Source organism: Mya arenaria, chromosome 9, assembly GCF_026914265.1.
Source record: "Mya arenaria isolate MELC-2E11 chromosome 9, ASM2691426v1".
Classification (NCBI taxonomy): Eukaryota; Metazoa; Mollusca; class Bivalvia; order Myida; family Myidae; genus Mya; species Mya arenaria.
The window spans coordinates 67930362-67951344 of record NC_069130.1 but is presented as its reverse complement, the minus strand read 5'-3'; the positions used below and the strand labels follow the sequence as shown (position 1 = coordinate 67951344).

Sequence of the window (20983 nt, the reverse complement as noted above, 5' to 3'; positions counted from 1 at the left end):
CAAAGAGTATGAGAAGGAGGTGCGCGCAGAAAAAGATATGTCTGGTCAAAGAGTATGAGAGGGGTTGAGCGCAGAAAAAGACATGTCCGGTCAAAAAGCACGAGAATGGGGTGAGCGCAGAAAAGACATGTCCGGTCAAAGAGTATGAGAAGGGGGTGCGCGCAGAAAAAGACACGTACGGTCAAAGAGTATGAGAAGGGGGTGCGCGCAGAAAAAGAAATGTCTGGTCAAAGAGTATGAGAAGGGGGTGCGCGCAGAAAAAGAAATGTCTGGTCAAAGAGTATGAGAAAGGGGTGAGCGCAGAAAAAGACATGTCCGGTCAAAGAGTATGAGAAGGGGGTGAGCGCAAAAAAAGACATGTCCGGTCAAAGAGTATGAGAAATGGGTGAGCGCAGAAAAAGACCAGTCTGGGCAAAGAGTATGAGAAGGGGGTGAGCGCAGAAAAAGACATGTCCGTTCAAAGAGTATGATAATGGGGTGAGCGCAGAAAAAGACATGTCCGGTCAAAGAGTATGAGGAGGGAGGGAGCGCGGAAAAAGAATGTTCGGTCAAAGAGTATGAGAAGGGAGGGAGCGCGAGAAAAAAAATCCAGTCAAAGAGTATGATAAGGGTTTGAGCGCGGGAAAATACATGCCCAGTCAAAGAGTATGATAAGGGTTTGAGCGCGGGAAAATACATGTCCGGTCAAAGAGTATGCAAAGGGAGTGAACGCGGGAAAAGAATGTCCGGTCAAAGAGTATGAGGAGGGAGGGAACGCGGGAAAAGACATGTCCGGTCAAAGAGTAAGAGAAGGGAGGGAGCGCGGGAAAAGACATGTACGGTCAAAGAGTATGAGTAGGGAGAGAGCGTGGGAAAACACATGTCCGGTCAAAGAGTATGGGAAGGGATGGATCGCGGGAAAATACATGTCCGATCAAAGAGGACATGTCCGCTTTAAAGCTGCACTCTCACAGATTGACAGTTTTTACACTTTTCAAAACATTTGTCCCAGAATAGGCTGATTTTGGCATCAGTGCCTGTTCTTCAGTCATTATAGATAACTCACAGTAGAACAGATCTCAATTGTTTGGTAAACTACAGACAATTTAATTTTTTTAAAGCGTTAGCAACCCATAAAACATCATCAATGTTAAACGTTAATATGATAAACTGAGATCTGATCTATTTGCTGCATTCTTTCCAGACATTTACGCCAAAAATGACACATTGAAAGCCAAAACTCATATGCTTGGATGTAAATGCTTATGTTTGTTCAATATGAATCGACATGATTTCGCTACAGTATAATGCTAAATGCTTTTTTGATTTTAAACATTACAATTATTCATAGCAAACTATGAATAATAAATAACAATTTGAATCAATCCTTAATGGCTATAAAACTGATGCTTACAGTCAAACCTAAATTGTGAGAACAGTTAATGTTTGAAACAACATGCCGTATAACCTACATTGAAATAAACCTTATGGCTTCACTGCCTTACAATCTATTTCCTCTCCGAGTATACGAAACACATGTTATTTATAAGATCAAGAGCTTTGGTATTTAGAAATAAACTTTCAAATTGCCACGGCATTCGTTGAGACACGGAAATTGTATAGAAACTAAACCAACAATGCAAGATTCCCCAGACAGTAAATATTTTGTGAACTTTCATCCAGAAACTTCTTAATTACTTTTTTTACATATTTATACATTTAATACAAATACGTTATAGTAAGAACTTTTTGAATAAACATAATTAACATAAAAGAAGAGCGGGGCGAGTGAAGCGAGCACATAATGTTTTACATAACAGTTGGCAGACTGGGTTCCAAATGATGACGTCATATCTGTTTAGCTGTACAACTGCTAAGCGTTGTTTTTACTGGAGACTTATAAGCGATCCCATTGACTGCGTTATAATCTATAGTACATAAAAACTCATTTGCAAATGACATGTATAATTATGTCATCAACCTAGATTACTAGTGCCACCCAGATGATTGCTTTGATTACATCTAAAAAACAAGCCAAACTGATTTAAAGCAAATAACACAGCCGAACACAGACCAAATAAGCAAAAGATAAAACATGCAATAAAGACAAAATTACACATATGACTAACTCAAGATTACAAAAAAAACTAGATTACACATATAACTAACACAAGGGTACACATATAACTAACACAAGGATACACATATAACTAACACAAGGATATACATATAACTAACACAAGGGTACACATATAACTTACACAAGGGTACACATATAACTAACACAATAGTTCACATATAACTAACTCAAGATTACACATATAACTTACACAAGAGTACACATATAACTAACACAAGGGTACACATATAACTTACACAAGGTCACACATATATCTAACACAACGTTACACATATAACTAACACAAGAGTAAACATAAAACTAACACAAGAGTACACCTATAACTAACACAAGAGTACACATATAACTAACACAATAGTTAACATATAACTAACACAATATTACACATATAACTAACGCAAGGATACACATATAACTAACACAAGGGTACACATATAACTAACACAAAAATACACATATAACTTACACAAGGTCACACATATAACTAACACAACGTTACACATATAACTAACACAAGGGTACACATATAACTAACTCAAGATTACACATATAACTTACACAAGAGTACACTTATAACTTACACAAGGGTACACTTATAACTTACACAAGGTCACACATATAACTAACACAACGTTACACATATAACTAACACAAGAGTAAACAAAAACTAACACAAGAGTACACCTATAACTAACACAAGAGTACACATATAACTAACACAAGGGTACACATATAACTAACACAAGGGTACACATATAACTAACACAATAGTTCACATATAACTAACACAAGATTACACATATAACTTACACAAGAGTACACATATAACTAACACAAGGGTACACATATAACTTACACAATAGTTCACATATAACTAACGCAAGGGTACACATATAACTTACACAAGAGTACACATATAACTAACACAAGGGTACACATATAACTAACACAAAAATACACATATAATTTACACAAGGTCACACTTATAACTAACACAATAGTTCACATATTACTAACACAAGATTACACATATAACTTACACAAGAGTACAAATATAACTAACGCAAGGGTACACATATAACTTACACAATAGTTCACATATAACTAACACAAGAGTACACATATAACTTACACAAGAGTACACATATAACTAACACAATTGTACACATATAACTTACACAAGAGGACACATATAACTAACACAAGGGTACACATATAACTAACACAAAAATACACATATAACTTACACAAGGTCACACATATAACTAACACAACGTTACACATATAACTAACACAAGGGTACACATATAACTAACACAATAGTTCACATATAACTAACTCAAGATTACACATATAACTTACACAAGAGTACACATATAACTAACACAAAAATACACATATAACTTACACAAGGTCACACATATAACTAACACAACGTTACACATATAACTAACACAAGAGTAAACATAAAACTAACACAAGAAAACACCTATAACTAACACAAGAGTACACATATAACTAACACAAGGGTACACATATAACTAACACAAGGGTATACATATAACTAACACAATAGTTCACATATAACTAACACAAGATTACACATATTACTTACACAAGAGTACACATATAACTAACACAAGAGTACACCTATAACTAACACAAGAGTACACATATAACTAACACAAGGGTACACATATAACTAACACAATAGTTCACATATAACTAACACAAGATTACACATATAACTTACACAAGAGTTCACATATAACTAACACAAGATTACACATATAACTTACACAAGAGTTCACATATAACTAACTCAAGATTACACATATAACTTACACAAGAGTACACATATAACTAACACAAGACTACACATATAACTAACACAAGACTACACATATAACTAACACAAGATTACAAAAATACCTAACACAAGGATACACATATAACTAACACAAGATTACACATATAACTAACACAAGATTACACATATAACTAACACAAGAGTACACATATAACTAACACAAGAGTACACATATAACTAATACAAGAGTACACATATAACTAACACAAGATTACACATATAACTAACACAAGATTACACATATAACTAACACAAGAGTACACATATAACTTACACAAGAGTACACATATAACTAACACAAGAGTACACATATAACTAATACAAGATTACACATATAACTAACACAAGAGTACACATATAACTAACACAAGACTACACATATAACTAACACAAGAGTACACATATAACTAACATAAGAGTACAAAAATACCTAACACAAGAGTACACATGTAACTAACACAAGACTACCCATATGACTAACACAAGAGTACAAATATAACTAACACAAGGGTGCACATATAGCTGACACAAGACTACAAATATAACTTACACAATATAACACAAACAACTAACACACAATAACCCAAAAAACAAACACAAGACTACACATATAACTAACACAAGAGTACACACAAAACTAACACAAGTTTACACAATGTCATATAACTAAAACAATATTACACATATAACTAAAACAACGGTACACATATAACTAACGCAATGATACACATATTACTTACACAATATTACACATATAGCTATAACTGACACAAGGGTACACATAGAACTGACACAAGGATACACATATAACTGACACAAGGGTACTACATAAGGAGTACACATCTACCTAACACAAGGATACACATATAACTAACACAAGCATACACATATAACTAACACAAGGGTACACATATAACTAACACAAGCATACACATATAACTAACACAAGGGTACACATATAACTAACACAAGGGTACACATATAACTAACACAAGGGTACACATATAACTAACACAAGGGTACACATATAACTAACACAAGGGTACACATATAACTAACACAAAAGTACACATATAACTGACACAAGCATACACATATAACTAACACAAGAGTACACATATAACTAACACAAGAGTACACATATAACTAACACAAGGGTACACATATAACTGTCACAAGGGTACACATATAACTGACACAAGGGTACACATATAACTGACACAAGGGTACACATATAACTGACACAAGGGTACACATATAACTAACACAAGGGTACACATATAACTAACACAAGGGTACACATATAACTAACACAAGAGTACACATATTACTTACACAAGGGTACACATATAACTAACACAAGAGTACACATATAACTAACACAAGGGTACACATATAACTGACACAAGGGTACACATATAACTGACACAAGGGTACACATATAACTAATACAAGGGTACACATATAACTGACACAAGGGTACACATATAACTGACACAAGAGTACACATATAACTAACACAAAAATACACATATAACTTACTCAAGGGTACACATCTAACTTACACAAGGGTACACATCTACCTAACACAAGGATACAGATATAACTAGCACAAATGTACACATATAACTAACACAAGATAAGACATATAAACACAATATTACACATATAACTGACACAATAGTAAACATATAATTAATACAAGATTACAAATTTAAATAACACAGGATTACACATATTACTTATACAAGGGTACACATATAACTAACACAAGATTACATATATAACTTACACAAGAATACACATATAACAAAATATTGCAAACACAACATAATATAATGAAACACAACATGAAAAAAACGTAGTTCACACAAGATGATACACAAAGTTTACACAAGAACACACACAAACTTGAAATTGAATATCTTTTTTGTTAAAACAAGTCTGCTATTCATTATCATTTAATTTAGTTTAAACATATTTATTTTACAACGATTGTGAAACAAGTTATTACAACATTATATTAATACTCACGTTGGCACGATTTTACGGGATAGTGTGGTCTTGTGTTGTGGGGAAACCGGAGAACCCGGAGAAAACCCACTTGTCCGGCTTGGTGACCACAAACCAAACTCACATTCATAATTCATTATCTAAGACGCATTGAAACAGTGTTAAAGTTAACAACGTTGTTAACGTCATCTGTGTTAACTTTAAAATCTTTTTTTCTCTAGAACATTTATTTGCGAGACAAGTTTAAACAAATTAATAACAATAAGGCGTCGTAGAATGAGGAAAGGTAAATGAAATTACAAAACTATGTCTCATTCACTGTATTAGTACATAGTTATCATACAGTATTACTAGATGTATTATTTATAGTTATCTTTCCTATCTGATATATTTGTTTGTTGTATATAATTTATGTAAATTTTTGTTCAATATGTTTCTTTGTATTATGTTCTGTTTATAATGTTTCATGTCTCTTCATATCGGAGGAAATAAAGAATCTCTCTCCCTCTCTTTTATTTAGGTGAACAACGATGCCTGTAACACGTTGTTAGCTTTGACAAAGTTCTTAACATACGGCCCATTGTTGTTGTTTTTTGAAAATTATGTCCATGTTTTGAAAGCATTATATGGAATCAGTTATTCTGTTATAATAAATACGAATGTCAGGATGACACAAGTTTCAAATACTTAAATGCCAAGTGCTTAAATTCGAACTTAGCATGGAGACCAGCATTACAGTGGACATATAAGGCCTATTCTTGGTAATATATTACTATCTGGCTTCTGGAAAAGAAAAGGGTTAATAAAGTTATGGAGACTTTGCAATAATTTAAAAGGAGAGAGAAAGAGAATTATAATATTATACTAATGGTACGGTCACATATCCATCAGACAATGTTTATTGACTCATATTCTGTGGCGGGGCCCGGAAGGAGTGTCGACTTAAATCGCAATGCGCCTGTATGTAGGTCGCAAGGTTTTCCCAGGAAATCATATACGGCCCTTTTGAATTTTCTAAACGATGTTTTTATCTTGTTAAGTGTACCGATGTCGTACTTTTTGATGGTGGTTTTGATGTTGGGCCCGGGCGGCGCACGCGCAAAGCTGTCAACGACGATCCCCTTGGGTGATATTTGTCAATTTTCGCTTGAAATTCAGGATAGTATGGGCGATGTATCCTGATTAGGTGGATTTTCGACCGGGGTCTAAGACAACAGCTAGTATCTCGTCCTCCAAGTACCTGTTTCCCCTCTCACCCAGAGTCAAACTTTAACTAGAATGTTCATGAAACACAAAGTATACCTCTATGAAACATGAAAGTTGTAGGGCCACAAACTGTTAAAACGTTAGGAAAGGAAATGAGAGTCGATTAAGCATCTTAATATTATGGTAGTTGACGCAGGTTCGATTACCGGCCGAGTATCAAGCCGGATAAGTGGGTTATCTCCGGGTTGTCTCCTCCCCCCCCCCCCCCCCCCCCACAACACTAGAACATATTCTTGCGCAACACCGTGCCTACTAGAGTTACATAGTATAAAATCATGTTACCTCCTTTACAATTAAAAAAAAGAAGTTTAAACTAAAAGTACTGAAAGGCGCACATTATAGGTTATTAGTTATAACAATGTCATTAGCACGAAGATTGATGTGAAATAAAATATATGACTTATTCACTGGGTTAATGAACTACATATAAAAAAGGGTAAATGATTATTTAAAGGTATCCAATTCATTTTATTTACATAAATTACCAACTTGTTACTTTGATTTATACGATAATTTGATCTATTTATCGTTCATGTCTTTCTAATCCATTTTATTCTACCAAAAGTAAACCATTAGTTATTCTGTGTTACAAAGCCACAAAAACAGATTGACAATTTATTTTCCGCTCTTGTTGACATCGTTAAAAGCGCTATTTGTTTTTGTCATACCATGCGTTAAAATTTAAAGCAAAAATTTGGAAGGTCATCAATAATTTTTCACGATCTTATAAAAATACGATAAAACCAACGTAACACTGTACATTGTAAATATTGTAAGATTGTTAAGAGTTTTTGAATCTGTCCATCATGCTATGTTAGCGAGACGGATACAACTCTGTCATACATCTGCTTCTTAATATGTTCTTTAAACTTATCTATAAGTTCTTAATACACATGTATACATGTACTCGAAAACACCTAACATTGTTTTGTAAATATTTATTATTAGGCCGTGTGTACAATGTTCACTACAAATGTATGATTAAATGGCCAAATGTATTGTTATATGCTGATTTGTCAATAATCTGTGTAATGATTAGATTTGCAGTATTGGTACTTCATAACGCCTCTTTATGGTGGATAACTTAAGCCATCTCGTATTCTTGTATTTACGCCGCAAAAAATACTAAAATACTACAAGTAAAGAGACTTAGGTACGAAAATACTCCTAGTGACGAGATTTAAGTACGAAAATACTCCTATTGACGAGACTTAAGAACGACAATACTCCTATTGACGAGACTTAAGTACGAAAATATTCCTTGTAACGAGACTTACGTACGAAAATATTCCTTGTGACGAGACTTAAGTACGAAAATATTCCTTGTGACGAGACTTAAGAACGACAATACTCCTATTGACGAGACTTAAGTACGAAAATATTCTTTGTGACGAGACTTACGTACGAAATTACTCCAAGTGACGAAACTAAATTACAAAAATACTCAAAGTGACGAGACTTAAGTACGGAGTTACTCCTGGTGACAAGACTTAAGTACGAAAATACTCCAAGTGACGAGACTCAAGTACGAAAAAACTCAAAGTGACGAGACTCAAGTACGAAAATACTCACAGTGACGAGACTTGTGTATGAAAGCACACCATGTAACGAAACTTAAGTACGAAAATATTCCTTGTGACGAGACTTAAGTACGAAAATATTCCTTGTGACGAGACTTAAGTACGAAAATATTCCTTGTGACGAGACTTACGTACGAAAATACTCCAAATGACGAAACTAAATTACGAAAATACTCCAAGTGACGAGACTTAAGTACGGAGATACTCCTGGTGACAAGACTTAAGTACGAAAATACTCCAAGTGACGAGACTCAAGTACGAAAAAACTCACAGTGACGAGACTAAAGTACGAAACTACTCCTGGTGACGAGACTCAAGTACGAAAACACTCCAAGTGACGAGACTTAAGTACGAAAATACTCCTAGTGACGATACTTAAGTACGAAAACACTCCCAGTGACGAGCCTTAAGTACGAAAATAGTCCTAGTGACGATACTTAAGTACAAAAATACTCCCAGTGACGAGCCTTAAGAACGAAAATACTCCGAGTGACGAGACTAAAGTACGAAAATACTCCTAGGGATGATACTTAAGTACGAAATTACTCCCAGTGACGAGCCTTCAGAACGAAAATACTCCCAGTGACGAGACCTGTATACGAAAATTCTCCTGGTGACGAGACTTAAGTACTTAAATTCTCCAAGTGACGAGACTCAAGAACGACAAATACTCCTAGTGACGAGACTTATGTACGAAAATACTCAAAGTGACGAGACTCAAGTACGAAAATACTCAAAAATACTCCAAGTGACGAGACTCAAGTACGAAAATTCTCCAAGTGACGAGATTTAAGTACTTAAATTCTCCAAGTGACGAGACTCAAGAACGACAAATATTCCTAGTGACGAGACTTAGCACCAAAATACTCAAAGTGACGAGACTCAAGTACGAAAATACTCCTGGTGACGTGATTTAAGAGGAAAAAGACTCCAAGTGACGAGACTCAAGTACGAAAATTCTCCAAGTGACGAGATTTAAGTACTTAAATTCTCCAAGTGACGAGACTCAAGAACGACAAATACTCCTAGTGACGAGACTTAAGCACCAAAATACTCAAAGTGACTAGACTCAAGTACGAAAATACTCCTGGTGACGTGATTTAAGAGGAACAATACTCCAAGTGACGAGACTCAAGTACGAAAATTCTTCAAGTGACGAGATTTAAGTACTTAAATTCTCCAAGTGATGAGACTCAAGAACGACAAATACTCCTAGTGACGAGACTCAAGTACGAAAATTATCCAAGTGACGAGATTTAAGTACTTGAATTCTCCAAGTGACGAGACTCAAGAATGACAAATACTCCTAGTGACGAGACTTAAGCACCAAAATACTTAAAGTGACGAGACTCAAGTACGAAAATACTCCTGGTGACGTGATTTAAGAGGAAAAATACTCCAAGTGACGAGACTCAAGTACGAAAATTCTCCAAGTGACGAGATTTAACTACGAAAATTCTCCAAGTGACGAGACTCAAAAACGACAAATATTCCTAGTGACGAGACTTAAGAACCAAAATACTCAAAGTGACGAGACTCAAGTACGAAAATACTCCTGGTGACGTGATTTAAGAGAAAAAATACTCCAAGTGACGAGACTCAAGTACTAAATACTCCAAGTGACGATACTTAAGAACGAAAATAATCCTGGTGACGAGATTTAAGTACGAAAACACTCCAAGTGACGAGACTCAAGTACGAAATTACTCAAAGTGACGAGACTCAAGTACGAAAACACTCCAAGTGACGAGACTTAAGTACGAAAATACTCCTAGTGACGAGACTCAAGTACGAAATTACTCAAAATGACGAGACTCAAGTACGAAAACACTCCAAATGACGAGACTCAAGTACAAAATTACTCAAAGTGACGAGACTCAAGTACGAAAATACTCTTAGTGACGATACTTAAGTACGAAAATACTCCTAGTGACGAGACTTAAGTAGGAAATTACTCCTAGTGACGAGACTTAGGTACGAAAACACTCCATATGACGAGACTTAAGTACGAAAATACTCCTAGTGACGAGACTCAAGTACGAAATTACTCAAAATGACGAGACTCAAGTACGAAAACACTCCAAGTGACGAGACTCCAGTACGAAATTACTCAAAGTGACGAGAATCAAGTACGAAATTACTTAAAAGGACGAGACTCAAGTACGAAAATACTCCTAGTGACGAGACTCAAGTACGAAAACACTCCAAGTGACGAGACTTAAGTACGAAAATACTCTTAGTGACGATACTTAAGTACGAAAATACTCCTAGTGACGAGACTTAAGCAGAAAATTACTCCTAGTGACGAGACTTAGGTACGAAAACACTCCATATGACGAGACTTAAGTACGAAAATACTCCTAGTGACGAGACTCAAGTACGAAATTACTCAAAATGACGAGACTCAAGTACGAAAACACTCCAAGTGACGAGACTCCAGTACGAAATTACTCAAAGTGACGAGAATCAAGTACGAAATTACTTAAAAGGACGAGACTCAAGTACGAAAATACTCCTAGTGACGAGACTCAAGTACGAAAACATTCCAAGTGACGAGACTTAAGTACGAAAATACTCCTAGTGACGAGACTTAGGTACGAAAATACTCCTAGTGACGAGACTTAAGTACGAAATTACTCCTAGTTACGAGACTTAGGTACGAAATTACTTAAAAGGACGAGACTTGTGTACGAAAATTCTCCTGGTGACGAGATTTTAGTACGTAAATACTCCAAGTGGCGAGATTCAAGTACGAAAAATACTCCTAGTGACGAGATTCAAGTATGAAAATACTCCTAGTGACGATACTCAAGGACGAAAATACATCGTTTATGAGAAATATATACATTTAGTTAACACTGCTTACCAGGTGGAAATATTGCACACAACACCCTTAATACATTGTCGCCGCCATTTTTAAAATAATACTAAAAACATACTAAATTCGAAATCGTATACATATGAAATATGAATTTTCCTCAAATCATTTAATGTCTGATAAACAAGAATGGGAACTTTTTTGAGATGATGACTTGATGCTTTATCTAGCGACAAACCTAATGATTGACAATCCTGTTGATCGATGTGGGTTTTTTTTCCGAATACTTGACACAATTTGATGGCAACGAACATCATAAAGTCGTGTTAATGACCTGTTTTGTAATTTTGTGGATATTCAAAATGCTAATTAATTGGTTAAATTGTCGTAAAGTATTTCGCATAAATTATCAATTGTCATCAGCAATTAATCACTCTAGATATGATGGTAAGTCAACAGTATATTGTTGAAAGCGTAAATGTCTTAAGTGCAACTTTGTGCAATAATACTTAACATCCTCTCGCTCTTACTTATTGTGGTGTGTGGGTATATAAAGTGTGTAGAGGCTCGAAGGAAGTCAGTTTGGAGGAGCAACTCAAAGCGCCCAAACATGAAGACTACCGCCGTGATTCTCGCTGTTCTGGTGTTCGCGGCCGTCCTTATCCAGGACATTGATGGTGAGAGACGTTTACTTTTCTTTTTTAATACTATTTTTTTCATGGGCATTTCATTTATTCAAAAATAAGCAAAGTTACATGTATAGGTACACATTTGACCTATATTGTATTTGTATTTTAATACTTAATATTAATTTATTTACTTTTTCATTGGACTTGCGACTGTTTTTTGTTGAGTTAAATTCAATCCATTTTTTATATTTTTTTAAAATATACTTTTTTCATCGCTCCTGTTATTATACATATCAGTTAAGCAAATCAGGCATGTAATTGCTGATATTGCCTATAAACTGAAACAAACAAGAAATACTGTTCATGTTTACTTAAAAATGTATCTTTATTGGTGTATCTCAGATTCAGTCGCAGACAATAACATCTAAGATAAATTAAAAGTTAATTTATTAATGTTGAAATATTCTTACCACCTGTTCTGTTCTTATACAGAGCAGCAAAGGCAAACTATTTGTATAATGCTACTCACAACAACTCTCGGTTACAACTTTCCTTTCTTAAACATTTCTGTTTCTTCTTCAGCCTACGGCAACTGTCGTTGTCGCAAATGGTGCAACAAGAAATATGAGAGTCCCCGGGGCCGATGTGGCAAGTGGGGCGGTGTTTTGTGCTGTAGGCGCTGGTGGGGTGGTGGATACGGAGGTGGATACGGAGGTGGTTACGGAGGTGGATACGGAGGTGGTTACGGAGGTGGATACGGAGGCGGATACGGAGGTGGCTTGGGCGGATACGGAGGTTATGGAGGTAAGGAATATTACTTTAAACATCGAACCAATCACCTAATGTTTGGATAGAATGTGTTCATAACATGTACACAAGTATGTATCAATTTAGACCGTAAACCAATGATTTCGTAGATGGACTACTTAGATACTGAACAAAAGTAAACCAATAAACTTTACTGACTTTAATCACAGTTTCGATCAGTTTACACAATGTACGAATGGTTAACCTCCCTCGTGGTTACGCGGTTATAAGTAACCATCTCTTTGATAATGAGGAACAGAATACATTCATTTTCAAATTTAGAGACAATTTTCCTGATACGACCAAATTAAAGAAAATACCTGCTCGTTACTTACTATATAGTACGCATGTACTTTGGCTGCCAACTGGGCAGTACCTCGATAAGATGAACCAGCGTTCTGGTAAGAGATAGAATGTACATTTTTATGTGCATTGAATTTTTCCTTTCTTTTGAAGGATGGGGAAAGAAGGGCGGTTATGGAGGTTACGGTGGCGGTTACGGAGGTTATGGAGGTTACGGTGGTTATGGTGGATACGGTGGCGGTTATGGCGGCTATGGAGGTTACGGTGGCGGTTATGGAGGTTATGGAGGAGGTTATGGCGGTTATGGATACGGAAAGAAATATTGAACCATCTCAGCATAAGTAAGTATAAGAATGATAAAACAGAGTTATCTGTGCTTTCGTTTCGGAGCTTTTACACTTTCTGTGATGGTTAAGAGGTTGTTGGTTTGACGGGCTTTGATTATGGGGATGACAAAAACATGTGAACCTTCTCTATCTTTAGTATCATATCAACTGCGTAAAATTAGTTTTCTGAAAATCTGCAGGTGGTTTCATATAGGAGTGAAAATTATGCAGGTTGTGAAAGTTACATTTACCATTAATGCCAGCCTCAAAGTGGTGGGACTTTAACGACACATCTTTTGAAATTCTTGGCTATGTTAAAACATAGCTCAAAACATAACTTATTCTAAGACAGTTATCGTTTTGTATAGATAAACAAGGATGTTTTTTTCTGAAATTATTTCTGCATGTAGTTTGACGTTAACAGAAACTTATTCTATCTGTTTCAGACTGGAACTTCGGACCTTTTACTGGAACGTTTTACCGGACAGAGAATTTTTGCTCATTTTACTTTTATGTTATCTCAGTAAAAATAAACATATCTGAACTCTCATATATATATATATATATATTGTTTTCGCTTTCAATATAATTTTCGAATAGCATCTAGAGACACCACCCTATGGTTTTGCTGTCTTCTAGCAATCCTTCAGTTAGTTACATTATCATTTAAGGACGATTTAGACAATCTGGTGCCGATTTGCAAATCTGGTGACGATATGACCAATATGGTGACGATTTGACCATTATGATGACGTTTGAATTTTTGTGAGGACCGTTTTACTAAAATAGAATCGTTTCGATTAGGGACGATTAGGCATTGAGAAATTAACCTACTGTTCCGAACACTGTGTAATAGCGAGTATCTCGAACAGTCGCTGAACTGTCTGAAACTAACAATTTTGCTAGCCATTAAAAGGGATCAAACAACTAGGTCTCAAACAAGAACGATATGACGGTCTACTTTTGGTTTCTGCGTCTTATTAATAGCATTCTGTCACTTTTCATTGCAATTCTATTATTTTACTTGAGGTTTGCTTAATTGCTAAATATGAAACAAACAACCATTCATCAGTAAAAGTATCCAAACGGGCCATATCGATGTAAGCGCACCAGACTTGATATCTAGACTGACTGTGTTCAACAACATCCACCAGCTTGTGACATTCATACTTACATCCATACAGACTGATGGAAAACACAACATCAAAATGTTTTTCTATCCTCTAAGGTAGGGGGGGGGGGGCATACTAGCATCAATTATATTAAGAGATAAACATTCAGACCTGGGCTGAAAATGTGTTAACAGCTAGGCGCGTTGATCGGTGAGTTGGCGTTAGAATGTAAAACGAGTAAATGTCTTAAGTACACCTTTTCACTACTGGACTGATAGCGTTCACCTCTTGTGTTGTGCGTGTATATGGTGTGAAGAGGCTCGAAGGATGTCCGTTTGGAGGAGCAACTCGTAGCACCCAAACAGGAAGACTACCGCCGTGGTTCTCGTACTGCTGAATTTCGCCGCCGTGTTTAACAAGGATGCTACTTTCTATTTTTCAACAAATCATTTTTTCTTGCTAATTATTTTTATACATATAAGTGGAGTTTAGCTACTGCGAAGTTTAATATCTTTATTGCTAGATTGCACATTATATTCGCGGAAGCAGAGCAGGCAAATTAAGAGATCTTCGTTTTGATAAGTTATTTTGGAAAAGTTGTTCATGTCATTTCTTCTGTTCTTATACTGGCAAAAGAAGGGACGATTACTTCTATAATGTAAAACTAAACATACGAACTTAACTAATGAACACTCGTTTGTTTAAATTCGGTGTTAATGTTTGATAAGCTTAACAAAACATCATTAATCTACGTACACTGACAACTGACTGACGATCAAACAATAGTCACAATCGGCGTAACTAAGTAAACTTGAAATAGTTAAATTTCGCGACATTGCCATAAAGCAAATATATTTGCCGTTCACAAATGTTTAGGTGTTATTGCCATATAAAGAATTAAACCGTGTATTCGTGTTATATCAATGTATATTTTTAATTGTAGAATAGAGCGAAGGACACGTTGAACCAAACGGCTGTACTATCGATTTCAAAGAGGTCAATGCGAAAAAATTCTTAACGTCATATATTTTTTCTGATTCAAGCAATAATTGTACTAAATTTAACGACATTAAGACCGTACGGCAACTGGGCAAAGCATACACATAAAAGAACCTTCGGACAGACGCGTTTCAGAGACGATCGTTAAGGCGATCGTTAGCTGATTTTGGTAGTACGACCAAAATTACCGATCGGCACCGTTTCAGAGACGCAACGTGCACCTGCTTTATCGTTAATTTTGCTCGTAAACCTACGACCAGTAAGAGGCACTCGTTAACTTAACGATCAAGATGGCGGATGAAGATTTTCGCCATATCAAAGTATACTTTTACTTTTTACCAACATTTGAGAGTTTAATATTGCGTGTAGCATGTTCGCTGGTGTGGAATTTATAAACTATGTCTAAAAATAGCTGAAAACAGTACGACAATGTTCTATTTTCGCCGTTCTGTCAAAAAAAGGATTTTAACTGTAGAAGATGTAAGCTTTTTGTTATATTTAGTAAATGTGCTGATATTGTGTACATCTAAAACATTGAATATGATGTAGAATTTGATTTGGTTCCATTGCTGTTTTATATGTTATGTAAAACATTTTCTTGAAATTTTTCTATTTCGGATGGTTTTTAATTCGGATAAATAAATGTCTGTACATATTTTGTTGTAATATTACCGGTCTTTGTGGCATGTAGTCAGTGAATTATTAAACAGTGTTACCATTTTATCATGTCAGGATATAACATTATTATTTTTCTTATTTTTGCACATCTTAAACTAGCTAAAGAACTTCAACGAACACGTTATATATTACCTTTTTGGTTGTAAACATCAAAAAAATAAATATCAACATTAAAGTTATGGAAGCCAGAACTAATCTAAAACTGATGCTAAATATATATAAATATACTGTACAGTAATGTAAACAACACTGTCACAACAAATAAGTTGATTATTGGCTACTTTAATACCATGAACACTATCGGGTGACAACGTAATCATTTTAGTTCACCTTTACTTGTAATTGAAACTTGTTTTAGTAAGGTATCCTATGGTTTATGTAGAACTCTGTAGTATAGTACATATGTGAGTTTTCAACTGACAAAGGTTAAATCTTGTCTTTTCAGTCATACCATTTGATGCCAAGTGTACAATAAAAACTGAAATGAAAATTGACAGCAGAAGTGTCATGGTCTTGGTGGAAAATGCTGTGCTCTTCATTGACCTCTGTTTAATAATGGTATGGAAAAGGGAATTAAATTCTAATGTTGGTTTTATGAATAATATAAGAGGTATATTCAACATATGAACACATAAGGACTAATGTAGAAACTGAACTGCAAAACCATATTATATATCTGCAGTTAATGTACAGGCTATGTACAAATGCTTATTGATATAATATGTTTTCATTTATTTAGTTTTTTTGCTTGTTAAATATTTGTTTTAGTTAATTATTTCAGGCTCATGATAAAAAAAACTACCAGGAATGCTTCAAGATGGCAATGGAGGGCAGTGTAAAAGTAGGTAGGAAATGATAAAATGCAATAGGATATAAACAAATTTTATGAATAATACAATAAGATGATGTTGGGCATCTTACTTTGAGCAGTTAACTGGTATAACATAATTGTTATTTCACTTATATGAACATTAAACAAGAAATAAAATGTGACCAGAATGGTGTTTACATGTTTTCTTAAATACCCCACTTATTTCTTTTTTCAAAAGACAATAATTATCATAAAATATGCATACTATTTCAGTTGAAAAATGGGAATGTAAATTATGTGTTACTTGTAGTTTAACCATTAAAAGGCGTTTTCATAAATGTATTATATTGTGCTGTATTAAACAATATTTTATAACTTTTGTCTTTTTCAGGACACTGAGAAATCACAATGTTTCAAACATCTAGAATATGCCCAGAGTCAGTCTTCAAGATACTCACCTTAAAAGTTCCAGTGTGATTTAGGAGACTTTGTCAGAACAGTACATTATACCTACATACACTGGAGATACCAGACCCAACAGATAACTACAGATATATTTAAACAGAACCTGAAATTAATTGCATATCCCAATACAGCATAATACTTTAAACGGTTAAAAAGGCAGTGAGGCATTTGTGTGTAATCTTCATTTAATATTTGAAATTTCTTTTTCCTTTTTTTTTTGATTTTGCATTTAAAAGCCATTAGCATTAGATTTTTCAAAAATATATGTATTTTTATACAGTTTCAACTGTGATGTATATCGAGTTGTACATGTTTCCTCTAAGGATTAAAACACTTTTGAATTATATAGGAAAATTGAAATGATACATTTATTCAAACTTATGATAAAATATAAAACACACACTACCATTGTTGATCATGTAAACCTTCATACTATCTTTTATAGAAATTATGTGAATCTTTTGATATTTCTAAATACATTTATTTTTACTTTTACTGGCTCATGTTTAAACACAGAATGCTATATAAAGTGTATACTCACTTGTATATCATAACATGATTGAAATAGATAATAGATAATATTTGCATAAAACTCTGAACACTTAACCACTATGGCAATCTGCACCAGTTAAGATACTTTTTGTTGAATAATGTGTTTTGATGAGACCAGCTTGTAAAATAGCTGTATTTCTTTTAGTCATTTTGTGAATACCTGAATTATCCTCGGGATCTATCTCAGTCATACAGATCCCAAGTACCGGTTAAGGAAATGTGTCATGTACCGCATCAGGGGAATCGGGTCAGCAGTGCAGAAAATTGGGCATTAAAATGTTGCTATTGGTTCGCCACGTCCAGGATCGGGTGTTAACTTAGGGTTTTTACCTTGACTCCGACAATGGACCGCGAGCTATGGGGCGGAATACGCGGGGGAATATGACCCCTGTGGGTGATTGCATGGTTCTATGGGTTTATATAATCTGAGGTGAGATATCTGAGTTTCACACCTGTAGGTAGTGGTTAAGACACATGTTAGGGGATTACTTATATTCCTACGACTCTACCGGCTGGGTTGAACTTGAACTTATCGGATTTTCTGGTAACACCAGGAGGCCGACCAAGGGAATTGGAGGTGGCTAAACCCTAATAGGAATTCGTAAGAGTACGCGCGAAGGGGGAGATTTGACGTGGTTCATAATGACAAGATGGTTGAACCTGAATCATGCAGCCCCGGGGTCGAAAGTTAGGAAGGCCCAAGATAAACCGTGGGGGTAAAGTTTGATGGTCCTCTAATTGGAAAGTATTTGAAGTCTGAGAGGCGGGTAGCTAGGTTTGTTTGTGCAAATAATGCCAATTTGTCGGTCAAATGGTTAGCTCAGAGAGGTAGAAATGCTTCCTCTGGTAGTAACTTCGAGAGGGGTGGGGCACGTTCGGGGGTCCGTCCTTTTGGAAAAGGGATGGGTGCTTTATCTGTCGTACAAGAGTAGAGATTTCATTTTTGCCGAGGCTGAACAGTCTCCGGGCCCAAAATAAAGTTCAGAGAATTCTCCCAGGTAACGTTTGGCCAAACAGGCTGTTTCTGTGTCTGATCCACGCCTGGTACAGGTTCAACATTTCGTTGTCATGGTATCTCTAACTGAAAATGGGGCAAATATGAAGGTTAAGGTGCCTAATTCAGAGGATGATGTAGTCACACCGCCGGTGGGGTCTGCAGAGTCCGCACTCTTAGAGGGAGGGCAATGAGGGTCATTATTGGTGGTAGATTTGCCAAAGACGGGTAATAATTCAAATTGGGGGGCGGGTAATAATTCAAATTGGGGGGCGGGGTGAGACTAGTTCTTGTCTCCCTCGGTTGGCAAAAGCAACTCAAGTGCCATATCTGTGGTTGCATATTGTTTTTAATTATAAATTATTTAAAGTGGCCATTCCTCAACTACCGATTATTCTAACAATGCATTTAGGTCCTCTCGAACATATAGAAAATATACAAACATAATCTATACATGTACAATGAACATGAACATTTTCAATCATTTAAAATGCGAACATTTGGTAGGCAGCAGAGATTATTGTTGAATTATAACCTACATTTTCAGTCTTTGATTAATACCAAGACTAGTCGTTATTAAGATTTGTAGTTTAACAATTTTACAGAAATGACATTTAATTTGGTTCCCCGCCTTCTCAAATTGGGTCTAAGACATTTACAACATATAAGATACAATCTCAAAGATCAAGCTGGGCGGAGAAAGCGAAACAGGTTATACACCAGGGGCGTAGCTAGCCCTTTATTCATGTGGATTCATATAATTATGCAAGGGGGGGTCCAGGGACATGCCCCCTCGGATTATTTTGAAAACCATGGTGCAGTCTTGTGCATTCTGGGCGTTCTGAGTTGCTTTACTTAGGACTAGAAAATGGACGGTTTTAGAATCATGTAGTCAAGTACGCATACTGCAATTTTGTGTATTCCGCCGCGTACTCGCGTATAGGCAGCTACGCGCCTTTTAGCTATAAGATATTTTAAACATGTTGGGTAAAATCTTGAAACTTAGTACGACTAGCTCGCCTCGCCCGTTCCAACTTTCCTTATTTTTTTACCTAATTTGTTTGTTTACTTAACACTTACACTGTGCTGGTTTTCCATTTTTCCTCAATCTATCCCAATTCAGGGCAGTATTGCTTGTCCTTGTGAGCACTTGAAAAGACTAGGAGTGATAACGTGAAAACAATGGACGAAAAAGATTTCGTTTGATAAAATGCACATTAGTTTGGCTTTGTGTAATATAATATAAGCCAAGTCATCGGATGATTCATTTAATAGCATTATTTCTTGCTTGTTCTGACAGACAAGCTTTTGGTTTAAAGGAACTCGTTTATGTTCGTCGAGTCAGGCATCGAAACAAATCATTTTGTTAAAATGTAAATAAAACGTTTGTTACAATGGTAACACATTATTCGGAACACCCCGGTCATTTTCCATCGAAAACAACCTAGGTTACATGCCGGTACATCAGTAGAAGTAGTTAGTATTTTTTTAGATAATAGTATTAATCATTTATAGTAGTTTAAATCCTAGTTTGAAATGCTTGCCAGTGATGTGTATTGTTGCATACATAATTGAGATTCCTAAGAGTAAAGTCACAAAGTTGAATTGCTAAATTAAAATTACTACGCGATCTACTTGCAG

The 20983-nt window shown here is 35.5% G+C and overlaps 1 protein-coding gene and 1 long non-coding RNA gene across 2 annotated transcripts; both read left to right on the top strand.

Annotated features, from left to right (window-relative positions):
- Window positions 1-12213: 12213 nt before the first annotated feature.
- On the top strand, window positions 12214-14281 carry LOC128245482 (ctenidin-3-like). Its single transcript, XM_052963664.1, has 4 exons — window positions 12214-12343; window positions 12878-13099; window positions 13559-13746; window positions 14178-14281. The coding sequence occupies exons 1-3, from the start codon at window positions 12277-12279 to the stop codon at window positions 13729-13731; spliced, it is 462 nt and encodes a 153-aa protein (XP_052819624.1). The 5' UTR covers window positions 12214-12276; the 3' UTR covers window positions 13732-13746; window positions 14178-14281.
- Window positions 14282-15983: 1702 nt separating this feature from the next.
- On the top strand, window positions 15984-18289 carry LOC128203401 (uncharacterized). The gene is made up of 4 exons (XR_008255939.1): window positions 15984-16322; window positions 16966-17078; window positions 17302-17361; window positions 17723-18289. It is a non-coding gene; the product is annotated as an uncharacterized LOC128203401 (long non-coding RNA).
- The last annotated feature ends 2694 nt before the right edge of the window (window positions 18290-20983 follow it).

What these genes read in the sequence shown, in the direction of transcription:
- LOC128245482 (XM_052963664.1), top strand. Translation starts at nt 12,277, where the DNA reads ATGAAGACTACCGCCGTGATTCTCGCTGTTCTGGTGTTCGCGGCCGTC. An exon ending in CCTTATCCAGGACATTGATG is followed by an intron (nt 12,344 to 12,877) that starts GTGAGAGACGTT and finishes TTTCTTCTTCAG; the next exon opens with CCTACGGCAACTGTCGTTGT. An exon ending in CGGATACGGAGGTTATGGAG is followed by an intron (nt 13,100 to 13,558) that starts GTAAGGAATATT and finishes TTTCTTTTGAAG; the next exon opens with GATGGGGAAAGAAGGGCGGT.